Here is a 26,848-nt window from a genome sequence, read left to right as displayed (position 1 = left end):
ATTTTTATTATGATTTTTTTTTTAATGCTAATTGGCGATATGATTTTTCGCTGGATTTTGATCCCGCTGACGGGATGAGACGCTGGAGAGGATATCTTCAAATTAAGCCTACTAGAAAGTGTGTGCCCTCAGGCCTGGAGGGAAGCAAAAGTAATTCCACTACCCAATAATAGTAAAGCCCCCTTTACTGGCTCAAATAGCCGACCAAACAGCCTGTTACCAACCCTTAGTAGACTTCTGGAAAAAATGGTGTTTGACCAGATATAATGCTATTTTACAGTAAACAAATTGACAACAGACTTTCAGCATGCTTATAGGGAAGGACATTCAACAAACACAGCACTTACACAAATGACTGAGAGAAATTGATCATAAAAATATTGTGGGGGCTGTTTTGTTAGACTTCAGTGCAGCTTTTGACATTATCAATCATAGTCTTCTGCTGGAAAAAGTGATGTGTTATGGCTTTACACCCCCTGCTATATTGTGGATAAAGAGTTACTTGTCTAACAACATAGAGGGTGTTCTTTAATGGAAGCCCCTCCAACATAATCCAGATAGAACCAGGAATTCCCCAGGGTAGCTGTTTCGCCCCTTACTGTTTTCAATCTTTACTAATTACATGCCACTGGCTTTGAGTAAAGTTAGTCTATGTATACAGATGACTGAACACTATACACGTCAGCTACTACAGCAACTGAAATGACTGCAACACTTAACAAAGAGCTGCAGTTAGTTTCAGAATGGGTTGCAATAAATAAGTTAGTCCTAAATATTTCCAAAACAAAGCATTCTTTTTGGGACTAATTATTCACTAAACCCTGAACCTTGACTATATCTCGTAATGAATAATGTGGAAATCGAGCAAGTTTAGGTGACTAAACTGCTTGGAGTAACCCTGAATTGTAAACTGTCATGGTCAAAACATATTGATACAACAGAAGCTAAGATGGGGAGAAGTCTGTCCATAATAAAGCGTAGCTCTGTCTTCTTAACCTCCCTGGGCAAGGTGGGACGTTTGCATTTCAACAGCCAGTGGAATCCCGTGGCACGAAATACAAATACCTAAAAAATGCTGCCCTGCCAAAAATAATGACAGCCATTTTCAAAGCAAGTATATATGTCACAAAAACCAAAACCACAGCTAAATGCAGCACTAACCTTTGATGATCTTCATCAGATGACACTCCTAGGACATTATGTTATACAATACATGCAAGTTTTGTTCAATCAAGTTCATATTTATATCAAAAAACAGCTTTTTACATTAGCATGTGATGTTCAGAACTAGCATACCCACCGCAAACTTCCGGTGAATTTACTAAATTACTCATGATTAACGTTCACAAAATACATAACAATTATTTTAACAATTATAGATACAGAACTCCTTTAAGCAATCACGGTGTCAGATTTTATAATAGCTTTTCGGCGAAAGCACATTTTGCAATATTCTGAGTACATAGCCCGGCCATCACGGCTAGCTAATTTGACACCCACCAAGTTTGGCCCTCACCAAACTCAGATTTACTATAAGAAAAATTGGATTACCTTTGCTGTTCTTCGTCAGAATGCACTCCCAGGACTTCTACTTCAACAACAAATGTTGTTTTGGTTCCAAATAATCCATAGTTATATTCAAATACCTCCGTTTTGTTCGTGTGTTCAGGTCAGTATCCGAAGGGAGACGCACGAGCGCATTTCGTGACAAAAAATGTCAAAATATTCCATTACCGTACTTCGAAGCATGTCAAACGCTGTTTAAAATCAATTTTTATGCCATTTTTCTCGTAAAATAGCGATAATATTCCAACTGGGCGACGTTGTATTCATTCAAAGGCTGAAATACATTTTTTTTTTTATTCTCATGAACGTGCATCTCCAGTGTCACCGTTCCCAGCTTGACCACTCACAAACAGAGCTGCTGTACTTAGCCCAGAGACTGCAGACACCCCATTACACTTTCTGGCGCCTTCTGAGAGCCAATGAAAGCCTTAGAAAATGTCACGTTACAGCAGAGATGCTGTATTTTCGATAGAGATGCCACAGAAGGAGAACAAATTGTCAGACAGGGCACTTCCTGTATGGAATCTTCTCAGGTTTTGGCCTGCCATATGAGTTCTGTTATACTCACAGACACCATTCAAACAGTTTTAGAAACTTTGGAGTGTTTTCTATCCAAATCTACTAATTATATGCATATTCTCATTTCTGGGCAAGAGTAGTAACCAGTTTAAATCGGGTACGTTTTTTATCCAGCCGTGCAAATACTGCCCCCTAGTCCCAACTTAACAACACTATCAACAAGGCAAGTCCTACAGGCCCAAGTTTGTCTCACCTGGACTACTGTTCAGTAGTTTGGCCAGGTGCCACAAAGAGGGACTTAGGAAAATTGCAGTTGGCTCAGAACAGGGCTGCAATGCTGGGCCTTAAAAGTACACGGAGAGCTAACTGTAATGATATGCATGTCAATCTCTCATGGCTTAAAGTGGAAGAGAGATTGAAGTCATAACTTCTTGTTTTTGTAAGAAGTGTTGACAAGCGGAACGTACCGAGCTGTCTGTTTAAACTACTAGCACACAGCTCGGACACCCATGCATACCCCACAAGACATGCCACCAGAGGTCTCTTCACAGTCCCCAATTCCAGAACACACTATGGGAGGTGCACAGTACTACATAGAGCAATGACTACATGCAAGCATCAGAATTAGATTTAAAAAACTGGTAAAAATACACCTTATGAAGAGACACACACATGCATATGCAAACATTGTAATATTGTTGTATTATACATTTTGTATTGTACATTTTGTATTGTAGATATGTAGTCGTGTAATAATGTTGTATACTGTTTTATCTTTTGTTTTATATGTAATGTATGTGCTTTAATGTGTTTGGACCCCAGCTGCTGCCTTGTAAGTTAGTCTGGCGGCCACCTAAACATCTAAACTTGCATTATTCATGGTCGAAATACCGACCCGGGGGTCCGATTTGATTTTGTTAATCACTCTAAGTCAGATATCATACTAAAAACAACTAACATTTCTCTCCACCCTACTGCAAAATGTGTAGAATTGCAGGAAATTAGCTGAAAAACTGCACATTTTTATCTCCACCTCATGGCAAAATGCATAGAATTGTCTGAAATTAGTTATGAAATTGCTAAATCTTCTCTCCGTCCCATGGTTGTAACATCGAAAGGGCAGCATTCAGCTGGAATTTTGGTTAGGGTGACTTTGTTTGTCTAACTGTATGATGAACATTATTTTGCCCAAATAGATTGTGAACCCAAATATGTAACTGATGCTAGTGGGAAGACAATACATTGCAAGGTCATTTGTGTTTGGTGTAGGTGCAGATTTAGGCTATGTCATCTTGTCTTCAGGATACTTTATTATCTGTTTAATTTATTTGATCTTTCACAATAGCTGATGTAAGTCATTAGATCAAATATCATCCCCTACAATAGGCTAAAATATAGACTAATTAGTGTGCTTTTCTTAGCAAGAACACTACTGTTATTCTCCAGACTTTTATTATTTCACTTCTTACCAATTTTGTCTATGGATTGTTGTCAGCATTTATGGACAGTGATGAATTTAAGATAAGTAATACAATGAGAATAGGCTACATGTGACTCGTTTCAGGAAACTAGGCGTATGTCACACGTTACTACTTCACAAGAGCCTTTTTATCAAAATGCGTTTTTGGTCAGAAATGCCTTCTGGAACATGTGAACTTTCATGTGCCTTAATAACAAACGTAAATGCCATCTGTAAATACGAATAACATTGTTAAATTACGAGCCTAGTTGGTTTAACCAAAAAGACAGCAACCTTCCCGCTAGCCATGATTGGCTGAGATAATGAGTGGGCTGGACATGCCGAGAGATGAGTTCGGATTGGTCTGCCATGTAGGGCTCTTCTGTCAATAAATATGAGCTGGTCAATATGTGCAGGTAGTCCTTTCTAACACAACTTTTTTGAAAGGTATCACGTAGTAGAACTGCAAAATTGTTGCATTCCACTTTTCTGGAGGACCGAGTTCTGAAAGCAGTAGAATTAGAGTATGATAGCTAAGGAGATGGACAAAAGGCTAGAGTTTGATTGCAAATATGCAGACAAAGTCGAAAGAGAACACACAGAAGGCTGTTGTATAAAACACCTCTCCCTGGATTGCATCTTCAAACTAAGGGCAACCATGGTATTAGTGACATAGAGGGAGAAGCGTCCATCCATGTACATGGGCTCCCGAGTGGCGCAGCAGTCTAAGGCACTGCATCTCAGTGCTAGAGGTGTCACAACAGACCCTGGTTCGATTCCAGGCTGTATCACAACCGGCTGTGATTGGGAGTCCCATAGGGCAAGCCAGCGCCTGTTTTTAATCAGGATATTGAAGGGGTTTGGGGTCAGCCAGGGTGTTCTGGAGAGGGAGTACAGCAGCTTGGTGGAGAGCATCCTCACATTCAATATGACATGGTAATGAGCGAAAGCAAACTGACCAGAATAGTAAACACAGCAAGAAAAGTAATTGGTCGGCCAAAGGCACAGTTGAGCAGTCTGTTCCACAAGGCAACTGAAAAGAAGGCACTGTCTGTCGCTGGCGACCACTCCCACCCTCTACTACACCCTCAGTTCAAGAGGCTTCCCTCTGGACGGCGCTTCAGAATGCCCATGGCGAAGAATGTGTTTAAACATTCATGCATTCTTTGTGCTGTTGGACTACTAAATGCAACAGAAATTCTATTGGTACAGTGTATATATACTTATCTATCCAGTGCAGTTGGGGCAGCGGTCAGTTGTGAGTGAATGTATCAATGCAATATGATGGACTGACTGGTTTAAATGTGTATTATGTGAGAATGTATGTTACCGGTCAAATGTTTTATAATACCTACTCATTTAAGGGTTTTTCTTTTTTTTTTTACTATTTTCCACATTGTCGAATAATAGTAAAAGGGAAAGGGATGTCAGATGTCCAACTGAATGTATTCAACTGAAATGTGTCTTCCGCATTTAACCAATCCCTGAAGACATCAAAACCATGAAATAACACATATGGACTCATGTAGTAACCAAAAAAGGGTTAAACAAATCAAATTCAACAAATTAACTTTTAACAAGGCACACCTGTTAATTGAAATGCATTCCAGGTGACTACCTCTGGTTGAGAGAATGCCAAGAGTGTGCAAAGCTGTCATCAAGGCAAAGGGTGGCTTTTTGAAGAATCTCAAAAATAAAATATATTTTAAATTGTTTAACATTTTTTTTCATTACTACATGATTCCATATGTGTAATTTCATAGTTTTGATGTCTTCACTATTATTCTACAATGTAGAAAATAGTAAAAATAAAGAAAAACCCTTGAATGAGTAGGTGTTCTAAAACTTTTGACTGGTAGTGTATGTGTTTGTGATCCTTTTAATGTAAGGTGATGCTAAAGTAAAATGTCCATCCTGAATGGACAATAATGCTTTATTCTATTCTACCTTTCACCTGGATTCACTTGGTCAGTCAATGTAATGGAAATATCAAGTGTTCTTAATGTTTTGTATACTCAGTGTATATAAATAAAAACATATTCCTTCAAGTATTTTTTTGAAGAGACTACTAATGTTACTGTACCCACTACAACAAGAAATACTTTTGTAAGGGATAATCAAACAGGATCAATGCGTTCTCTGGAAAATAGTGCACGACGTCGCCATGATACGGCAACTGCTCCGCCCACAACCGTAAGGCTCTCCAGAGGGTAGTGAGGTCTGCACAACGCAACATACTGACTCAAATCTCTAGCCACTTTAATAATAAAAATTAGATGTAATAAATGTATCACTAGTCACTTTTAACAATTACACTTTATATACTGCTCAAAAAAATAAAGGGAACACTTAAACAACACATCCTAGATCTGAATGAAAGAAATAATCTTATTAAATACTTTTTTCTTTACATAGTTGAATGTGCTGACAACAAAATCACACAAAAATAATCAATGGAAATCCAAATTATCAACCCATGGAGGTCTGGATTTGGAGTCACACTCAAAATTAAAGTGGAAAACCACACTATAGGCTGATCCAACTTTGATGTAATGTCCTTAAAACAAGTCAAAATGAGGCTCAGTAGTGTGTGTGGCCTCCACGTGCCTGTATGACCTCCCTACAACGCCTGGGCATGCTCCTGATGAGGTGGCGGATGGTCTCCTGAGGGATCTCCTCCCAGACCTGGACTAAAGCATCCGCCAACTCCTGGACAGTCTGTGGTGCAACGTGGCGTTGGTGGATGGAGCGAGACATGATGTCCCAGATGTGCTCAATTGGATTCAGGTCTGGGGAACGGGCGGGCCAGTCCATAGCATCAATGCCTTCCTCTTGCAGGAACTGCTGACACACTCCAGCCACATGAGGTCTAGCATTGTCTTGCATTAGGAGGAACCCAGGGCCAACCACACCAGCATATGGTGTCACAAGGGGTCTGAGGATCTCATCTCGGTACCTAATGGCAGTCAGGCTACCTCTGGCGAGCACATGGAGGGCTGTGCGGCCCCCCAAAGAAATGCCACCCCACACCATGACTGACCCACCGCCAAACCGGTCATGCTGGAGGATGTTGCAGGCAGCAGAACGTTCTCCACGGCGTCTCCAGACTCTGTCACGTCTGTCACGTGCTCAGTGTGAACCTGCTTTCATCTGTGAAGAGCACAGGGCGCCAGTGGCGAATTTGCCAATCTTGGTGTTCTCTGGCAAATGCCAAACGTCCTGCATGGTGTTGGGCTGTAAGCACAACCCCTACCTGTGGATGTCGGGCCCTCATACCACCCTCATGGAATCTGTTTCTGACCGTTTGAGCCAACACATGCACATTTGTGACCTGCTGGAGGTCATTTTGCAGGGCTCTGGCAGTGCTTCTCCTGCTCCTCCTTGCACAAAGGCGGAGGTAGCGGTCCTGCTGCTGGGTTGTTGCCCTCCTACGGCCTCCTCCACGTCTCCTGATGTACTGGTCTGTCTCCTGGTAGCGCCTCCATGCTCTGGACACTACGCTGACAGACACAGCAAACCTTCTTGCCACAGCTCGCATTGATGTGCCATCCTGGATGAGCTGCACTACCTGAGCCACTTGTGTGGGTTGTAGACTCCGTCTCATGCTACCACTAGAGTGAAAGCACCGCCAGCATTCAAAAGTGACCAAAACATCAGCCAGGAAGCATAGGAGCTGAGAAGTGGTCTGTGGTCTCCACCTGCAGAACCACTCTTTTATTGGGGGTGTCTTGCTAATTGCCTATAATTTCCACCTGTTTTCTATTCCATTTGCACAACAGCATGTGAAATGTATTGTCAATCAGTGTTGCTTCCTAAGTGGACAGTTTGATTTCACAGAAGTGTGATTGACTTGGAGTTACATTGTGTTGTTTGTGTTCCCTTTATTTTTTGAGCAGTGTATAATGATTACATACCCTACATTACTCATCTTATATGTATGTACTGTACTCTATACCATCTACTGCATCTTGCCTATGCCGTTTGGCCATCGCTCATCCATATATTTATATGTACATATTCTTATTCATTCCTTTACACTTGTGTGTAAAAGGTAGTTGTTGTGAAATTGTTAGATTACTTGTTAGATATTACTGCATGGTTGGAACTAGAAGCATAAGCATTTTGCTACACTCGCATTAACATCTGCTAACCATGTGTATGTGACCAATAAAATTTGATTTGATTTGAATATCATTATTTGAATATGTTGGTAACCCGTTGAATAAAAGAGATAATGCCCTCGAAGCCGGTGTTTGGAGGATATATTGGCACGGACCTAACAACACCCGTGCCCATATCTCCTCCAAACACCGGCTTCGAGGGCATTATCACTTAAATAATGCACACTCTAGAATGCCCTTCAAGCCAATCAGAAACAAGTATTCAATAATGCTGTGGTATAAATACATTTTATTATGTTATTGAAATACTGTAGAATTCCATTTATTCCTATGGAGGACTGCTCCTTCTGAGGTGTACCAATATGGGGGCCAGTGGCTTCCAGGGTTTATATTTATTGACATTGTTTACAAACAATAGAGTAAAAACAAACACTGTATAACATCAAAACATGATCAAAACTATAATTTCCGGGCCTCCCAAGTGGCTCAGTGGTCTAAGTTACTGCATCACAGTGTTGAGGCATCACTACAGCCTGGGGTTCGATCCCGGCCATGAATGGGAGTCCCATAGGGCGGCGCGCAATTGGCCCAGCGTCGTCCTAGTTAGGGGAGGGTTTGGCCCGGGGGCTTTACTTGGCTCATCGCGCTGTAGCGACTCCTTGTGGTGGGCCGGGCACCTTCAGGCTGACTTTGGTTGTCAGTTGAATGTTTTTCCCGACACATTGGTGTGGCCAGCTTCTGGGTTGAGAGGGTGTTAAGAAGCGTGGCTTGGCGGGTCATGTTTCGGAGGACGCATGATTCGACCTTCGCCTCTCCTGAGAACGTTGGGGAGTTGCAGCGATGAGACAAGATCATAATCATGAAATTGGGGAGAAAAAAGGGGGTAAAAATCACAAAAAGAAATAAAAACAAAACTAATTGCCAGTGCTTGCATCTGTAGCTCTATGAATTTGAGTGGTTACATTTCTCCTGTGATATCCCTCAGCTGTTTACCAAAACAGCCTTACCAAAGAACCCTTGAAGAATTCTCTTTCTTAAGTGTGGACTACTGTTATGCCCTTGAACAAGACAATCCCTAACCTGCTTTGCTTTAGGGGTGCTGCTATGTGTTTCTACCAGCCACTCAGTGAGTGTTTGGTGTCCTGGTAGTTGGGATTTAAAGTACAGAAAGCAAAAAGATAAATAATACAAAAACATCCGTTGCATAATTTTGTTTGTTTTCATCCTCAGTGCAAAACAATTACAATAAATATGTTTTAACCAATGTCTAATGTTTAGTTCTTTCTCTGTGATTTGTCTTTCTCAGGCCACATTAAATGATCGCTCCTCCATCCAAAAGCCTCATCTCTTCTTCCTCCCAGATGTCCCTAGCATTCCTTTTTTCCCACGTGACGCCCATCGACATGACATTGAGGTCTTGGAGGCCAACTATCCCATAATCCTCGCAGAGTTCCAAGCGCTCTACCAGAGAGGCATTGATCCGAAGATGGGCTGGACTGGCCTGGGACCCAAGGTACAACTCCCAGTACCTGTTCAACACCTTTTAATTAATTGTTCCTTCCTCATTTCCTTGATTTATTCACTGATCTAACCTGATTGGACAATTAGGTGAAAGCAAAGGTTCTCTTACATAGCTTTCACAGATCCAGTCATGTCACATCAGTGAGTTCTTCCAAAACAGAGGGAGATGGAATACATTTTTTATGTTTCCATAGCCTCTGACCCTGCACTACTAGTCCCACCCTACACACACATATTTGAAATTCGGCGTAAGTCATTCACTTCAAATGGAGGCAGTCTGCACCGTTGCAGTCAAACTCCCACTATGCTTTGGTGCCGTAAGTTTGCACTTCTAACTCTTGCTATGCCACAATCCACGGGAAATTGATTTAAAGGGGGGCTGAACTGACTCGCTACCCAATTGTTGGTCCAATTCGCTTCGACCTGCTGACCTGGTGTGCGACCTTGGCAAAGCTGGTTCGACATTGGACATCTATGGGGCTAGTTAGTAGTGATGGGGGGAAAAAATCTATACAGTTACATGTCGGGATATTATTTTTGACGATATCATATCGTATTGTTTTGACAATATCACAAAATTATTTTTGCGCTAGTTTGCTGTACCTGCACCAAAACTCCAGTATTTTTCCTTCAAAGCTTGTTCTCCATCTTTTTGAACAGGGAGCCAATTCGTTTTCAGCACTTTTATTTTCATGACTGATCAAAACTCCTTATCTCATGGCTCTCACTTGTCCCTCTGTAGCAGACATATGGTGAGCAATACATTTGAAACATCGAATCAATATATAATCACAGTATTGAATCGATATACATATAGAATAAACAAAATCGCAATACATATCGTATCGGCACCTAGGTATTGTGATATTGTATCTTAAGGTCCCTGGCAATCCCAGCCTTACAAGTTAAGGACGGTCAATAAATTATACAATGTAAATGGGACAATGTTTTCATGTTGCACACCTTTTAGTTTACTCAATTAATGCTTTCAATATTTACATACATTTCTACAATTTATAGTTGGTTTGACTACAATTTACAATTTCAGTACCACAATCAACAATACAGACAGATGTTTATACTCAATCAAAACAATAACAGCTGGCATTAACACATTCATCACCAGAATCCTAAACTACCCTAGAGGCACTAGGGAATCAAATCAGATCAAATGTATTTATATAGCACTTCTTACATCAGCTGATATATCAAAGTGCTGTACAGAAACCCAGCCTAAAACCCCAAACAGCAAGCAATGCAGGTGTAGAAGCACAGTGGCTAGGAAAAACTCCCTAGAAAAGCCAAAACCTAGGAAGAAACCTAGAGAGGAACCAGGCTATGAGGGGTGGCCAGTCCTCTTCTGGCTGTGCCGGGTGGAGATTATAGCAGAACATGGCCAAGATGTTCAAATGTTCATAAATGACCAGCATGGTCAAATAATAGTAATCACAGTGAACAGGTCAGGGTTCCATAGCCGCAGGCAGAACAGTTGAAACTGGAGCAGCAGCACGGCCAGGTGGACTGGGACAACAAGGAGTCATCACGCCAGGTAGTCCTGAGGCATGGTCCTAGGGCTCAGGTCCTCCGAGAGAGAGAGAGAAAGAAAGAGAGAATTAGAGAGAGCATACTTAAATTCACACAGGACACCGGATAAGACAGGAGAAATACTCTAGATATAACAGACTGACCCTAGCCCCCAACACATAAACTACTGCAACATAAATACTGGAGGTTGAGACGGGATGGGTCAGGATACACTGTGGCCCCATCCGATGATACCCCAGACAGGGCCAAACAGGCAGGATATAACCCCACCCACTTTGCCGAAGCACAGCCCCCACACCACTAGAGGGATATCTTCAACCACCAACTTACCCTCCTGAGACAAGGCCGAGTATAGCCCACAAAGATCTCCGCCATGGGACAACCCAAGGGGGGGCACCAACCCAGGCAGGAAGACCACGTCAGTGACTCAACCCACTCAAGTGATGCACCCCTCCTAGGGACAGCATGGAAGAGCACCAGTAAGCCAGTGACTCAGCTCCTGTAATAGGGTTAGAAGCAGAGAATCCCAGTGGAGAGAGGGGAACCGGCTAGGCAGAGACAGCAAGGGCGGTTCGTTGCTCCAGTGCCTTTCCGTTCACCTTCACACTCCTGGGCCAGACTACACTCAATCATAGGACCTACTGAAGAGATGAGTCTTCAATAAAGACTTAAAGGTTGAGACCGAGTCTGCATCTCTCACATGGGTAGGCAGACCGTTCCATAAAAATTGAGCTCTATAGGGGAAAGCCCTGCCTCCAGCTGTTTACTTAGAAATTCTAGGGACAATTAGGAGGCCTGCGTCTTGTGACCGTAGCGTACGTGTAGTTATGTACAGCAGAACCAAATCGGAAGATACGTAGGAGCAAACCCATGTAATGCTTTGTAGGTTAGCAGTAAAACCTTGAAATCAGCCCTTGCCTTAACAGGAAGCCAGTGTAGGGAGGCTAGCACTGGAGTAATATGATCAAATTTTGGGGTTCTAGTCAGGATTCTAGCAGCCGTATTTAGCACTAACTGAAGTTTATTTAAAAGATGTAAAGAGCCTTGCAGGCCATTCCAAAACTGGGGGGCATGAAAACCAAGGAGACTACAGGGGCTTCAAGAATTAACCAACCTGTCTTTCTACAGATCTCAGTCCTTAATATACTATGCATCTGATCTATCATGTCTTTAATATCTCAATGTTTAACATATTTTATGCAGGCAATGGGACAATGGTCACTGAGCTCATTAGCAAATATTCCATTGGCTATATACTTATGAGGGGGCATTAGTCAGAATAATATCTAAAAGAGTAGATGTATCAGGGTGTTTAAAGTTGGGGCAGGTTGGTTGAGTTATCAGCGGAGTTAAGTTTAGCTCAGTACAAATATCTGTTAGTCTATCTGACACTGGCATCAACCAATCCAGGTTAAGATCACCTGTTATTAATAATTCAGATTTAGCATACTTAGATGGCAAGTCAGACAATTTGCTAAGAACACATGGGGGAGCCAAGGGAGGGTAATAAATTCCCACTAGCGTTAGCTGGGGATTACTACCAAAGTATACATTAAGTACTAGACATTCAAACTGCTTAGGGCAGAGGTGGAAATAGACCCATAAATATTTAAGTTGTTCTTTATGAATATGGCGACACCCCCAACTCTGGCAGACCTATAAACATTAGAACCCGTCAGAGTCCGGCACAGTTATATTTAACCAAGACTGAGTAATTATCAGAATGTTTGTTGGTTTGAGAAGCCAGAATTACTATAAAATCTATTTTCTAAATCAAACTGTTGGTATTTACATGAATCAGTCCAAAGCTACAGCTGCGGAATTTCAGATCAGATTGTTTAGTATATTTGCAATATTAGAACTTAGCAATCTAGCTCTTCTTCTATTCAGGTGTAAGCCATCCCTTTTTGAGAACTGAGGTTGCTCACAAAATAAATCAAAGTTGTCGATAAAATCCAACACTTTTCCCGGTCAGAGTTTTGATACAGTGGCTTGCGAAAGTATTCACCCCCTTGGCATTTTTCCTATTTTGTTGCCTTACATCCTGGAATTAAAATAGATTTTTGGGGGGTTTGTATCATTTCATTGGCACAACATGCCTACCACTTTGAAGATGCAACATATTTTTTATTGTGAAACAAACAAGAAATAAGACAAAAAAATGGAAAACTTGAGCGTACATAACTATTCACCCCCCCCCCCCAAAGGCAATACTTTGTAAAGCCACTTTTTGCAGCAATTACAGCTGCAAGTCTCTTGGGGTATGTCTCTATAAGCTTGGCACATCTAGCCATTGGGATTTTTGCCCATTCTTCAAGGAAAAACTGCACCAGCTCCATCAAGTTGGATGGGTTCCTGCTGGAGTACATCAATCTTAAAGTCATACCACAGATTCTCAATTGGATTGAGGTCTGGGCTTTGACTAGGCCATTCCAAGACATTTAAATGTTTCCCCTTAAACCACTTGAGTGTTGTATTAGCAGTATGCTCAGGGTCATTGTCCTGCTGCAAGGTGAACCTCCATCCAGTCTCAAATCTCTGGAATACTGAAACAGGTTTCCCTCAAGAATTTCTCTGTATTTAGTGCCATCCATCATTCCTTCAATTCTGACCAGTTTCCCAGTCCCTGCCGATGAAAAACATCCCCACAGCATGATGCTGCCACCACCATGCTTCACTGTGGGGATGGTGATCTCAGATGATGAGAGGTGTTGGGTTTGTGCCAGACGTAGCATTTTCCTTGATGGCTAAAAAGCTAAATTTTTGTCTTATCTGACCAGAGTACCTTCTTCCATATGTTTGGGGAGTCTCCCACGTGCATTTTGGTGAACACTTAAAGGAATGGCTTTTTTCTTGCCACTCTTCTGTAAAGCCCAGCTCTGTGGAGTGTACGGCTTAAAGTGGTCCTATGGACAGATACTCCAGTCTCCGCTGTGGAGCTTTGCAGCTCCTTCAGGGTTATCGTTGGTCTCTTTGTTGCCTCTCTGATTAATGCCCTCTTTGCTTGGTCCGTGAGTTTTCGTGGGCGGCCCTCTCTTGGCAGGTTTGTTGTGGTGCGACATTCTTTCCATTTTTTTATAAATGATTTAATGGTGCTCCATGGGATGTTCAAAGTTTCGGATATTTTTTTTTAACCCAACCCTGATCTGTACTTCTCCACAACGTTGTCCCTGACCTGTTTGGAGAGCTCCTTTAACTTCATGGTGTCGCTTGCTTGGTGGTGCACCTTGCTTAGTGGTGTTGCAGACTCTGGGGCCTTTCAGAACAGGTATGTATATACACTTGAAGTCGGAAGTTTACATACAGCGTAGCCAAATAGATTTAAACTCAGTTTTTCACAATTCCTGACATTTAATCCTAATAACAATTCCCTGTCTTAGGTCAGTTAGGATCACCACTTTATTTTAAGAATATGAAATGTCAGAATAATAGTAGAGATAATGATTTATTTCAGCTTTTATTTCTTTCATCACATTTCCAGTGGGTCAGAAGTTTACATACCCTCAATTAGTATTTGGTAGCATTACCTTTAAATTGTTTAACTTGGATCAAATGTTTTGGGTAGCCTTCCACAATATGTTGGGTGAATTTTGGCCCATTCCTCCTGACAGAGCTGGTGTAACTGAGTCAGGTTTGTAGGCCTCCTTGCTCGCACACGCTTTTTCAGTTCTGCCCACAAATTTTCTATGGGATTGAGGTCAGGGCTTTGTGATGGCCACTCCAATACTTTGACTTTGTTGTCCTTAAGCCGTTTCGGCACAACTTTGGAAGTATGCTTGGGGTCATTGTCCATTTGGAAGACCCATTTGCAACCAAGCTTTAACTTCCTGACTGATGCCTTGAGATGTTGCTTCAATATATCCACATAATTATCTTCCTCATGATGCCATCTATTTTGTGAAGTGCACCAGTCCCTCCTGCAGCAAAGCACCCCCACAACATGATGCTGCCACTCCCATGCTTCAAGGTTGGAATGGTGTTCTTCAGCTTGCAAGCATCCACCTTTTTCTTCCAAACATAACGATGGTCATTACGTTTGGCCACATTTCTCCAAAAACTACAATCTTTTCCCCATGTGCAGTTGCAAACCGTAGTTTGGCTTTTTTTATGGCGGTTTTGGAGTGGTGGCTACTTCCTTGCTGAGCGGCCTTTCAGGTTATGTCGATATAGGACTCGTTTTACTGTGGATATAGATACTTTTGTACCTGTTTCCTCCAGCATCTTCACAAGGTCCTTTGCTGTTGTTCTGGGATTGATTTACACTTTTCGCACCAAAGTACGTTCATATTCTAGGATACAGAACATGTCTCCTTCCTGAGCGGTATGACAGCTGTGTGGTCCCATGGTGTTTATACTTGCATACTATTGTTTGTACAGATGAACGTGGTACCTTTAGGCGTTTGGGAATTGCTCCCAAGGATGAACCAGACTTGTGGAGGTCTACAATTTTTTCTGAGGTCTTGGCTGATATCTTTAGATTTTCCCATGATGTCAAGCAAAGAGGCACTGAGTTTGAAGGTAGGCCTTGAAATACATCCACCTGTACACCTTCAATTGACTCAAATGATGTCAATTAGCCTATCAGAAGCTTCTAAAGCCATGACATAATTTTCTGGAATTTTCCAAGCTGTTTAAAGGCACAGTCAACTTAGTGTATGTAAACTTCTAACTAACTGGAATTGTGATACAGTCAATTATAAGTGAAATAATCTGTCTGTAAACAATTGTTGGAAAAATTACTTGTCATGCACAAAGTAGATGTCCTAACCGACTTGCCAAAACTATAGTTTGTTAACAAGTAATTTGTGGAGTGGTTGAAAAATGAGTTTTAATGACTCCAACCTAAGTGTATGTAAACTTCCGACTTCAACTGTATACTGAGGTCATGTGACAGGTGGACTTTATTTCATTAATTATGTGACTTCTGAAGGTAATTGGTTACACCAGATCTTATTTAGGGGCTTCATAGCAAAGGGGGTGAATACATATTCACGCACTGCTTTTCCGTTTAATTTTTTGGGAATATTTTGAAACAAGTAATTTTTTTAATTTTACTTCACGAATTTGGACAATTTTGTGTATGTCCATTACATGAAATCCAAATAAAAATAAATTTAAATTGCAGGTAGTAATGCAACAAAATAGGAAAAAGGCCAGGGGGGTGAATACTTTTGCAAGGCACTGTATCATCCACGAGTCCAGTGCAAATAGCCAGGAGAAGCGATCAACTCCACGACCATATGTTGGGATAGAGCCGGAAAGGACAATCTGCTTGCCAGTAGCCATTAGCCGACCCTCAGGTATTCGAAGTCCCATCTCAACTCATCCGAATGCCACAACTTACCCCAAGGCAAACATTTTGACTATATTATCCCACACAGCTACAATGATGCACTTTCATGCTAGGTTTAGGACCTGATATTGAAACTTATAGAGACCCCAACTGATGTATAGAACATTCTTAAAATGAACTTCTTTGGTTTAGGGACAAGGATCGTGAAACCTCTGTAACACAATAAATTCATTTGACTTGGTGAAAATATGTTTTTTTAGACCTAACTTGCTTACCACTTTTTCCATGTGGTTTCTTCCTTCATAGACTCAATGAAATCATGACCTCTTCCTAAACATTTGGTCAAATTATTCAGAAACTTACCCCTTTGACTCAACTTACCCCACTCTCCCCTAGGCTTTATTGATGACTCAAATAATGACACTCAAATGTAATTATTAAACTAAATACCAGCCTACAAAAGCCACATGGCTACGTCCTCCTTATTTGTATAGTGGAAAAGCATTGAGTCAACATTATCAGAACTATAAAGTTGTCATACGTAAAAGAATATGTGCTAATGTGCATGCAGTGCAGCTGTTCAAAACACATACAATACAAACAAGTGTGGGTACATGGGTTTGCAATAGCTGTGTTTGAATGTTGCAGTGGTGTGTGTAACATTTATTTAACACAGTTGTGTGTGTGACAAGGCAGGTCTATGTGTCTTTCTCAGGGCCAAGCTGTATTCCCCTTGTACAGCGCAGGCGTGTGTGTAGCAGGGAACTGCCGCTCCTGTCCCTGTACCTACCGCAGTCTTCTCTCCTTGCGCACCTTCATAAGTAGCAACTCCCTGGGGGCCGCCGGGTTCTGGCTGCTTGGGCCTGGGGCCACACTAGGGGGAGTGTATGGCCCCACCAATACTCGCCTATGCTGCCACCTCGGTGAGTGAGACAGACATGTTCCAGCCCACATATCATTTGGTCTCAGTATAGTTCTGAACAATTTGGGAAAGTTTTGCTTACATGCTCTCTGTGCATGATTTTGTATATTAAATGTGCAGTCTAATATTAACGATCATTGAAATGAATGATATAACGTTTGATAAATAAATGCCTCATGAGCTTAGCACAACTAACTCCATCATAACCCAAAAGATATGAAGTTGTTTTACTTCACTGTTTGTTAACAAAGTGTTAGTATGTCAAGTCTGCTATATACAATGCAAATCAGTGTAATTATATGATTGCCATGAATCTATCCTTTTGACACAACTACTTTTAAGGAGTGCAGACCCCACCTCAGTGTGAGCTGGTGGTGGGAGGAGAGCCTCAGTGCTGGTCAGAGGGACACTGCCTCCTGGTGGATGACTCCTTCCTGCACACTGTCTCCCACAATGGTCAGTCAACTCCACCTCCCATAACAAGGCAGTCACTCTCCAAACAAACTCAAGCTGTGCTCAGATTCCAGTTCCCTTTCAGTCAGTCAACTTTGTTATAACATACTATGGGGAGTCACACTCTTGCAACTTGTGTAGAAGAACCTAAAATCCCACCTGGCAAAGCTAATGAAATCCACTCCTCGCTGGAAGCCCCGCCTTCCACAGATGACAAGCGTGAGGCTCGGATTCATTCCTTCAATTATTCCGCTCTTAACCTCAGGAACAGGAACGATTCACGCTACTAAAACAAACAATTGCAACAAGAGACCGTCTTACATTGCACCATCTAAACTGTCCCTTAGTGGTAGAGCGTGCTCACCCCTTGGACTTTGAGTGCCAAAGTTTTTATGGTTCTCATAAGTTTCTTAATGATGAACAATTAGTTATTCTTCGGATTGCTTGACCTGGCTATAGCACTAAGTAAGATGGCTAACCCGACCGAAACAATGAAGGCTAAGAAGCCAGGGTTCGTGACCAAACCCCAATGAATTAAAAGATACTCACATTTATTGACTTGGATGTTTCAGCTCGGTGCATGCTCAGGCTGTCCACACTTGAATCAGTTTGTGTGCGAGACTAGTGGACGGCGGGCACTGTTCCCCTACTTGTCCACTGTCCACTTCCCCTACTTGTCCACTCTTGACAATCGTGTAGCATTCTTTAGAGGGCTTGGTGTGTCTGATGGTGACTTTCTCTCTCGGGTGCCTGTTCCTCAGCTGAGATTGAGCTGAGGGACGTGGAGATGGGCTCGGTCATTGGTCGGGTTGAATGTCTTCCGGCTCCTGTGCGCTCTGTTACCGGTTACGGTCCAAAGTAGACTTTCGTAACCAATCTAGCTAACAAGCACTGCATAGCGTGCTAGCCAGGTTAGCTAACTCGCAGATTTGGGCTAGCTATTCAGGCTTCCTAATGGTGGAATTGCTTGGGTAGCTCTCTTGTTTAGTATACATAGCTACAGTGGTTGCTCCTTTAAAAGGTGTGTCATACTGCAGCACACCTTGTAGGGTTGTACCTGGTAGGTTCCTTGATCATTTGTGTGAGATTGAGGGCCTCTCGCTTAGCTTGTAGGACGGCCAGGGTGTTAAGCATGTCCCAGTTTAGGTCACCTAACAGTACAAACTCTGAAGATAGATGGGGGGCGATCAATTCACAGCTGGGGGCTGAGGGGGGTCTATAGCAAGCGGCAATGGTGAGAGACTTGTTTAATGGAAAGGTGGATTTTTAAAAGTAGAAGCTCGAATTGTTTGGGCGTAGACCTGGATAGTTTGACAGAACTCTGCAGGCTATCTCTGCAGTAGAATGCAACTCCACCCCCTTTGGCAGTTCTATCTTGTCCGAAAATATTGTAGTTGGGGATGAAATTTCAAGATATTTGGAGGTCTTCCTAAGCCAGGATTCAGACACGGCTAGGACATCAGGGTTGGCGGAGTGTGCTAAGGCAGTGAATAAAACAAACTTAGGGAGGAGGCTTCTAATGTTAACATTCATGAAACCAAGGCTTTTACGGTTACAGAAGTCAACAAATGAGAGCGCCTGGGGAATGGGAGTGGTGCTGGGGGCTGCAGGGCCTGGGTTAACCTCTAAATCACCAGAGGAACAGAGGAGGAGTAGGATAAGGTTACGGCTAAAGGCTATAAGAACTGGTCGTCTAGTGTTTCGGAAACAGAGAGTAAAAGGAGCAGATTTCTGGGCGTGGAAGAATAGATTCAAGGCAAGATGTACAGACAAGGGTATGGTAGGATGTGAGTACAGTGGAGGTAAACCTAGGCATTGAGTGACGATGAGAGAGGTTTTGTCTCTAGAGGCACCAGTTAAGCCAGGTGAGGTCACTGCATGTGTGGGGGGTGGAACAAAAGGGCTATCTAAGGCCTATTGGGCAGGGCTGGGGGCTCTACAGTGAAATAAGACAATAATCACTAACCAAAACAGCAATAGACAAGGCATATTGACATTAGGGAGAGGCATGTGTAGCCGAGTGATCATAGGGTCCAATGAGTACCAATAGGTGAGTCAGGGAGCCGATTCAGTAGTCGCTACTACACTAGGCGAGCTGGAGACACGGCGATTCCGACAGCTAGCGGGCCGGGGATAGCAGATGGGCCTTCGGCAATGTCGCAACGGAAGAGCCTGTTGAAACCACCTCGGACGATTACGTCGGCAGACCAGTCGTGATACATAGGCTCCGTGTCAGCAGTAAAGGGTCTAGGCCAATTGGCAAAAGAGGTATTGTAGCCCAAGAATTAGCTGGTGGACCTCTTCAGCTGGCCAGGAGATGGGCCTAGCTCGAGGCTAACTGGTGCTTTCTTCGGGACAGAGACGTTAGCCAGGAGTAGCCACTTGGATTGCTAGCTAGCTGCGATGATCCGGTGTAAAGGTTCAGAGCTTGCGGTAGGAATCCGGAAATGTGGTAGAGAAAAAGCAGTCCGATATGCTCTGGGTTGATATCGCGCTGTGTAGACTGGCAGGTATTAACCGAGCTGAGGCTGGCTGGTGTCCGAGTTAACGGTGAAGACCGCTAGCAGTGGCTAACTGACTACTAGCTAGTTAGCTGGCTAGCTGCTGATGGGGGTTCCGGTTCTAAAGTATAACAATATCAGAGCCGTACCACATTGGGTGAACCGGGTTGCAGGAGAGTATAGTCAGTCCGTAGATGGAAAATGAGATTAAAATATATACGACAAGAAAATGATATTTACACGGGACAGGACGGGATAAGACAAAACACATGTCCGACTGCTACGCCATCTTGGAATGATTGTGCAGTTATCGAAAATATATGGGAATATCTGCTCAATCCAAATTTACAACCAACTGATTGCAGCACTACCACAAAACTGGAGGTGGAAAAGTGGAAAAGGGAGAAGGTAAGGAACTTGTTTGCCATATATTAAAGATACAAATTGGCTGAAAGGAACCGCCAAAAATAGAAAAATAGACCAGTTTCATCTGAGGATAAAAATGTTGACAGCTGCGCCATACAGGTTGCGAAATCAATGGGAGATTTTCGATGTACCAATTCCATGGCACATGGTTTATGGACAGGTACAAAAAACTACACTTGATTCAACACTTAGAGTTTTTCAATTTACATTTTTATATAACATTCTTGCCACCAACAGAATTCTATATATATGGGGCAATGAACAATCTCAGCTCTGTAGATTTTGTTGTGAAGTGACAGAATCAATAGTTAATTTATTCTGGTATTGCCCCTATGTAGGTTGTTTCTGGTGACAGGTTCAGGAATGGTTAAAAATCACAACATGCACTTAAAATTAACCTTACAAATAGCAATGTTGGGAGATTTGGAAAGCATTAGTCAGTCAATAATACTCGTAGGAAAGGTTTTAATCTTTAGCTCACAATCTGTGGATAATATACGATTAGAAAGGTTAAAAAATGTTGTCAAACATCACAGCACAATTTGAAAATATATGACACATGGAAACCAAACGAGGGTGGTCTATGGTGATAGGTGGGATGGGCTGAGAGTGGCTGAGGGTTGGGATTAAAGAGCTTATGTTTGGTAATGTATTATTGTTATGTGACTGCTTTATATAAAAGTAAAATGTATGTATATTTAGCAAAAAAGCTGTAAAAAAATGTTTTGCCCTCCCGAAGAGGGTGGAGGGGTTAATCTTTTTTTTTTTAAATGGTCATGCCATGGATCATTTAGCTAATTGATTTTGAATTGTAGGACCCCTTTAGGTATAAATTATTTAAATTATTTGACTGTAGGAGATATTTGTGCTGAGGCGAGTTGGGCATTACCACACATTTTTATGAGGTTTTATCTCTTTGATGTCACTGCTCCCAGTGTGCTTAAGGCTGGGACAGGGGAAAGTCACTAGGCAGCGCACCTTGTGCGCAATACTCAGGTTGCCACATCTTGCAGGGTTTAGTATCCTTTGGGGTCGGCATGGGATGTGATTCTATTTCCCCATAATATGTTGTACTGAAGTTGACTGACTGAAAGGGAACGTCACATTATGACTATGGCTGTGGCAGTCATGACATTTTGTCAGCCGGTTATTGTCATGCAGAAGACTTTTGGTCTCATGGTAATTGACCGTTAATCAACATAAACATGTTTTGCATCTTCAGGCCTCCACACCGCTGATGGGCGCCTTTGGAACATCTACATTCAAAAAATTATAATAAATAAATGTAATATACACCATCACAATACAGCCATTCTTTATTTTAGTCAGGCCTAATGAAACATTATAATATGAAGAAAATGTATTTCAGAAGAACAGAATATGAGTTTGCCTACTGTAGGCCTACAGAATGTTATCTTGCTATGATCCATGCTATAGGCTTGTTAGCTGACAAAATATGCCAATATTTTATTTTATATGATTAAGAAGAATATAATTGAACTTAACTGAATAAAATAGAAAGAATATTTTCCCATTATGGAGCTAGTAAAGTTATGTTTAGCATAAAAGCATAAAAGTGACTATAGGCGATTTGAGAAAGTAGCAAAAAAAGCTTGCAAGCTGTTCTCTCATCAAGTGATCATATTTTCACCCATCAGACTATTCTCAATTTAATCTTGTCTTTACTAATATGTAAAATTAGTTTAGATTTAGAATGGCCCATGGGCAGGAATAGGGGCATGGGAAAAATATGTCATCTGTATGCACTAGAATAGCGAATGGAGGTCACCGGCTTTCCCGCCGGTCCGTTTTGTAGGCTACTTCAGTTTTAGGGCGGAGCTGTCCACTGAAAAATAAATATAAGAACACTTATTTCACTCCATGCATAAAACACTGTTTGAGGAGCATGCTCTCGCTGCCCGACAGGTGATATTCTGCCCAAACTCTGAATGCCATGGGCTAATTCCTGCAGCTACCCAGTGCTTAATTTGGGAAACCAAGTGAAATCTGTTCGGGAACATCAATAGTAACATGTTTTCGCAACTAAACATATTTCACTAAACTGTTGACAGCCCTTCTGCACGCTCGAGCAAGGAATAAAGGACAGAGAGGAGGAGATGGAAACACATGGTGGTGAGATATTCTGTGTAGCTAAAGGTAATTATGAAAATATAAAAAAATCCCCATTACTAGGCTATTCAAAATCAAATACAAATTCACTAATTGTAGGCTAACTGTAAGCCGCCCTGCACAATCAATGAATCAACAGTATTGTCTAGAGCTATACATTCTCTCCCATACTCATGGATAGAAATTTTGGAACATAGCATAAGGTAACTAGGCCATCCAGTATGCATGGACTGGTTACAGTATACAGTCCACACTCAAAGGATAGACCAATTATGTACCAAAGACATCTTAAATCAGTGATGTTTTTCTGCCATGCCTAATATGCGGTAGGCTGTGTGTTGTATAATGGCACAATCATCATTTTAATTCAGATTTTTCTTCCAGGCTTGGGCTCATAAACCTATGCATAAGCGCTAATATGGAATGGGTGTTTTGAGTTAATCATCACCTTAGAAAGCGCTGTCCATTTCGTTGTGTTAGACTTTAATAATGTTTACAGTCACTAATAATTTTTTACATATTTTGCATTACTCATCTCATATGTATACACTGTATTCTATTCTACTGTATCTTAGACTATGCCGCTCTGACTTCTCATCTATATACAGTTGAAGTCGGAAGTTACATACACCTTAGCCAAATACATTTAAACTCAGTTTTTCATAATTCCTAAAATTTAATCAAAGTAAAAATTCCCTGTCTTAGGTCAGTTAGGATCACCACTTTATTTTAAGAATGTGAAATGTCAGAGTAACAGTAGAGGTAAGGATTTATTTCAGCTTTTATTTCTTTCATCACATTCCCAGTGGGTCAGAAGTTTACATACACTCAATTAGTATTTGGTAGTGTTGCCTTTAAATTGTTTAACTTGGGTCAAACGTTTCGGCTAGCCTTCTATAGGCTTCCCACAATAAGTTGGGTGAATTTTGGCCCATTCCTCCTGACAGAGCTGGTGTAACTGAGTCAGGTTTGTAGGCCTCCTTGCTCACACACGCTTTTTCAGTTCTGCCCACAAATTTTCTATGGGATTGAGGTCAGGGCTTTGTGATGGCCACTCCAATACCTTGACTTTGTTGTCCTTAAGCCATTTTGCCACAACTTTGGAAGTATACTTGGGGTCATTGTCCATTTGGAAGACCCATTTGCGACCAAGCTTTAACTTCCTGACTGATATCCACAATTTTCCTCCTCATGATGCCATCTATTTTGTGAAGTGCACCAGTCCCTCCTGCAGCAAAGCACCCCCACAACATGATGCTGCCACCCCCGTGCTTCATGGTTGGGATGGTGTTCTTTTGCTTGCAAGCCTCCCCCTTTTTCCTCCAAACATAACGATGGCCACATTTGTCCAAAAAGTACGATCTTTGTCTCCATGTGCAGTTGCAAACCGTAGTCTGGCTTTTTTATGGCGGTTTTGGAGCAGTGGCTTCTTCCTTGCTGAGCGGCCTTTCAGATTATGTTGATTTAGCACTTGTTTTATTTACTGTGGATATAGATACTTTTGTACCTGTTTCCTCCAGCATCTTCACAAGGTCCTTTGCAGTTGTTCTGGGATTGATTTGCACTTTTCGCACCAAAGTACATTCATCTCTAGGAGAAAGAACTCGTCTCCTTCCTGAGCGGTATGATGGCCACGGGGTCCCATGGTGTTTATACTTGCGTACTATTGTTTGTACAGATGAACGTGGTACCTTCAGGCGTTTGGAAATTGCTCCCAAGGATGAACCAGACTTGTGGAGGTCTACAATTTTTTTTCTGAGGTCTTGGCTGATTTCTTTAGATTTCCCCATGATGTCAAGCAAGGAGGCACTGAGTGTACACCTCAGGTACACCTCCAATTGACTCAAATTATGTCAATTAGCCTATCAGAAGCTTCTAAAGCCATGACATCATTTTCTGGAATTTTCCAAGCTGTTTAAAAGCGCAGTCAATTTAGTGTATGTAAACTTCTAACTAACTGGAATTGTGATACAGTCAATTTTAAGCGAAATAATCTGTCTGTAAACAATTGTTGGAAAAATTGCTTATGTCATGCACAAAGTAGATGTCCTAACCAACTTGCCAAAACTATAGTTTGTTAACAAGAAATTTGTGGAGTGGTTGAAAAATGAGTTTTAATGACTCCAACCTAAGTGTACGTAAACTTCCGACTTAAACTGTATTTATATATTCTTAATTCCCTTCCTTTACTTAGGTTTGTGTGTATTGTGTGTGTTGTTGTGAAATTGTTAGATATTACTGCACTGTTGAAGATAGAAACACAAGCATTTCACTATACCCGCAATAACATCTTCTAAACACATGTGACCAGTAAAATGTAATTTCATTTTGAAACCACATCCACAACAACCATGTTTTACACTTCTAATTGATCATCACAGTAAGGTGAGTTTTAAAAAGTACAATAGGCCTGTTTTGATAAAGTGTTTGATGTTATTTTCGATTACATTTGTATTGATGTCAGAGTGATTAGAGGGACAATAGAGCCCTGATTACCAGTCCATTAGGACCTGATGGTAGTTAGCAAGTCGGGTACTACTAATGCATGTCCAGAGTACATCAACAAGATTACCATGGCTCAACAGTCACATTGAATTTGACTGCGGTCATGACTCATGACTGCTGGTGTGGCAGTAATATGGTCATCACAACAGCCCTAGTTATGACTATAACTACTCTTCCCTGAATGAGGGAAATGAAGTACAGGTGTTCCTGTGCTCTGTAGAGTGGTATTAAATTGAAAGAATGAATCAATGCCTCATGCTTTTCACCTGTAGAAGGCAGGGCTTCCAGCGAGGTGCGGATTTCATTGGACTTGTCAGGTTTGACTTTAGATCCTTCATCCAAAGTCACGAGAGCGTGACTCCTCATAGTATGTTGTACCTCGTTTCCCTCCTAGGAACAGTAGTTATCGTCCACAAATCCACAAGCAGCTTCTATTGCGGACATTACCATTAGATGTACGGGATGTAATCTACACCTCAATTAGGCTGATATACAACACACTGTATACAAAACATTAGGAACACCTTCCTGATATTGAGTTGCACCCCATTTTACCCTCATCAGCCTCAATTCGTTGGGTCATGGATTCTACAAGGTGTTGAAAGCATTCCACAGGGATGCTGGCCCATGCTTGTGTCAGGTTGGCTGGATGTCCTTTGGGTGGTGGACCATTCTTGATACACACGGAAAACTGTTGAGCATGATAAACCCAGAAGCGTTGCAGTTCTTGACACACTCAAACCAGTGCGCCTGGCACCTACTGCCATACCCCGTTCAAAGGCTCTTAAATCTTTTGTCTTGCCCATTCACCTTCTAAATGGCACACATACACAAGCCATGTCAAGTCTTAAAAATCTTTCTTTAACGTGACATCAACAAGGGATCATAGCTTTCACCTGGTCAGTCTGTCATGGAAAGAACAGGTGCTCCTCATGTTTTGTACACTCAGTGTACATGCCCATTATTTAGTTTAACACTTTCTCGTTCTGAACTTGAAAAAAACTGACCATAAAACAAGACTTAGCCTTTTAGAGCACTAGATGGTAATAAGCAGTAGTTTCGCAGACAACTGAGAATTCTGGCAGTGTATGTGAACATTGGTTACAGTCCCATCCACTCTGTTCAATTTTGGAAGCTAACTCCATAATTACAAGTGCATTATCTGTACAAAGACAGGAATGAATCTGAGGTGGGTTACGGAGCAGCACACTATAACAGACTTTTAAAGTTAATTTATGTTTGATACAACATTCTTACCATGAATGCAATCTCTGTGAACGTCAGGGAAAATGTCTTTAAAAAGGCTCATTTTCGGCTTTATAGTGCTCTATAATACGTCTAATCTCGGTCTTAGTTTATAATGTTTTCTTGTTTTTGTTTTTCGTGAAGGGGTGGCAGAGGACGGGCCACGAGTGATTTTCAGTGTGGACCTCTGGCATCCAAATGTGGCTGCAGCAGAAAGACAGGCCTTGGACTACATTTTCTGCCCTGAACAATGAACTACAACTCCCACTGTGCACATGTTCTAGTTCCATCCTTCTTTGATATGAGGGAAAGGTGCACAAACCTAGTCTCAAGGGCTGTGCTCTTCAAACTCAATGTTCATCCAGACCGAGTATTACTGTGTGAATCCACTGAAACAGTCCAAATAGCCAAAGGGAGCTTACCCACTGGGCACAGATGTCAGTTCAACATCTAGTTTTGATTTACATTTAGTTGAGTTGTCAACTAAGTTGAATTCAATGTGAAAATAAATAAATCACCATGTCATTGGATTTGGGTAAAAAGTTGGGTGAAAAAAGGATTACATTTCCTTATGTTGCTAACTTTTTTTGAATCCACGTTGATTCAACATCATGACACTGAACTTTTTGTTTTTGAAATGAC

At 41.7% G+C, this 26,848-nt stretch overlaps 1 protein-coding gene across 1 annotated transcript; it reads left to right on the top strand.

Moving 5' to 3' along the window:
• The first annotated feature begins 9,151 nt into the window (after positions 1 to 9,151).
• On the top strand, positions 9,152 to 26,588 carry LOC106583884 (aspartate beta-hydroxylase domain-containing protein 1-like). Its single transcript, XM_045705887.1, has 4 exons — positions 9,152 to 9,178; positions 16,740 to 16,947; positions 17,289 to 17,402; positions 26,351 to 26,588. The coding sequence occupies exons 1-4, from the start codon at positions 9,152 to 9,154 to the stop codon at positions 26,458 to 26,460; spliced, it is 459 nt and encodes a 152-aa protein (XP_045561843.1). The 3' UTR covers positions 26,461 to 26,588.
• The last annotated feature ends 260 nt before the right edge of the window (positions 26,589 to 26,848 follow it).

This window comes from Salmo salar, chromosome ssa23 (genome assembly GCF_905237065.1).
Source record: "Salmo salar chromosome ssa23, Ssal_v3.1, whole genome shotgun sequence".
NCBI classification, from domain to species: domain Eukaryota; kingdom Metazoa; phylum Chordata; class Actinopteri; order Salmoniformes; family Salmonidae; genus Salmo; species Salmo salar.
This window is presented reverse-complemented; position numbering and strand designations above follow the sequence as displayed.

What these genes read in the sequence shown, in the direction of transcription:
- LOC106583884 (XM_045705887.1), top strand. Translation starts at nt 9,152, where the DNA reads ATGGGCTGGACTGGCCTGGGACCCAAG. An exon ending in TCGCCTATGCTGCCACCTCG is followed by an intron (nt 16,948 to 17,288) that starts GTGAGTGAGACA and finishes ACTACTTTTAAG; the next exon opens with GAGTGCAGACCCCACCTCAG. An exon ending in GCACACTGTCTCCCACAATG is followed by an intron (nt 17,403 to 26,350) that starts GTCAGTCAACTC and finishes TTTTTCGTGAAG; the next exon opens with GGGTGGCAGAGGACGGGCCA.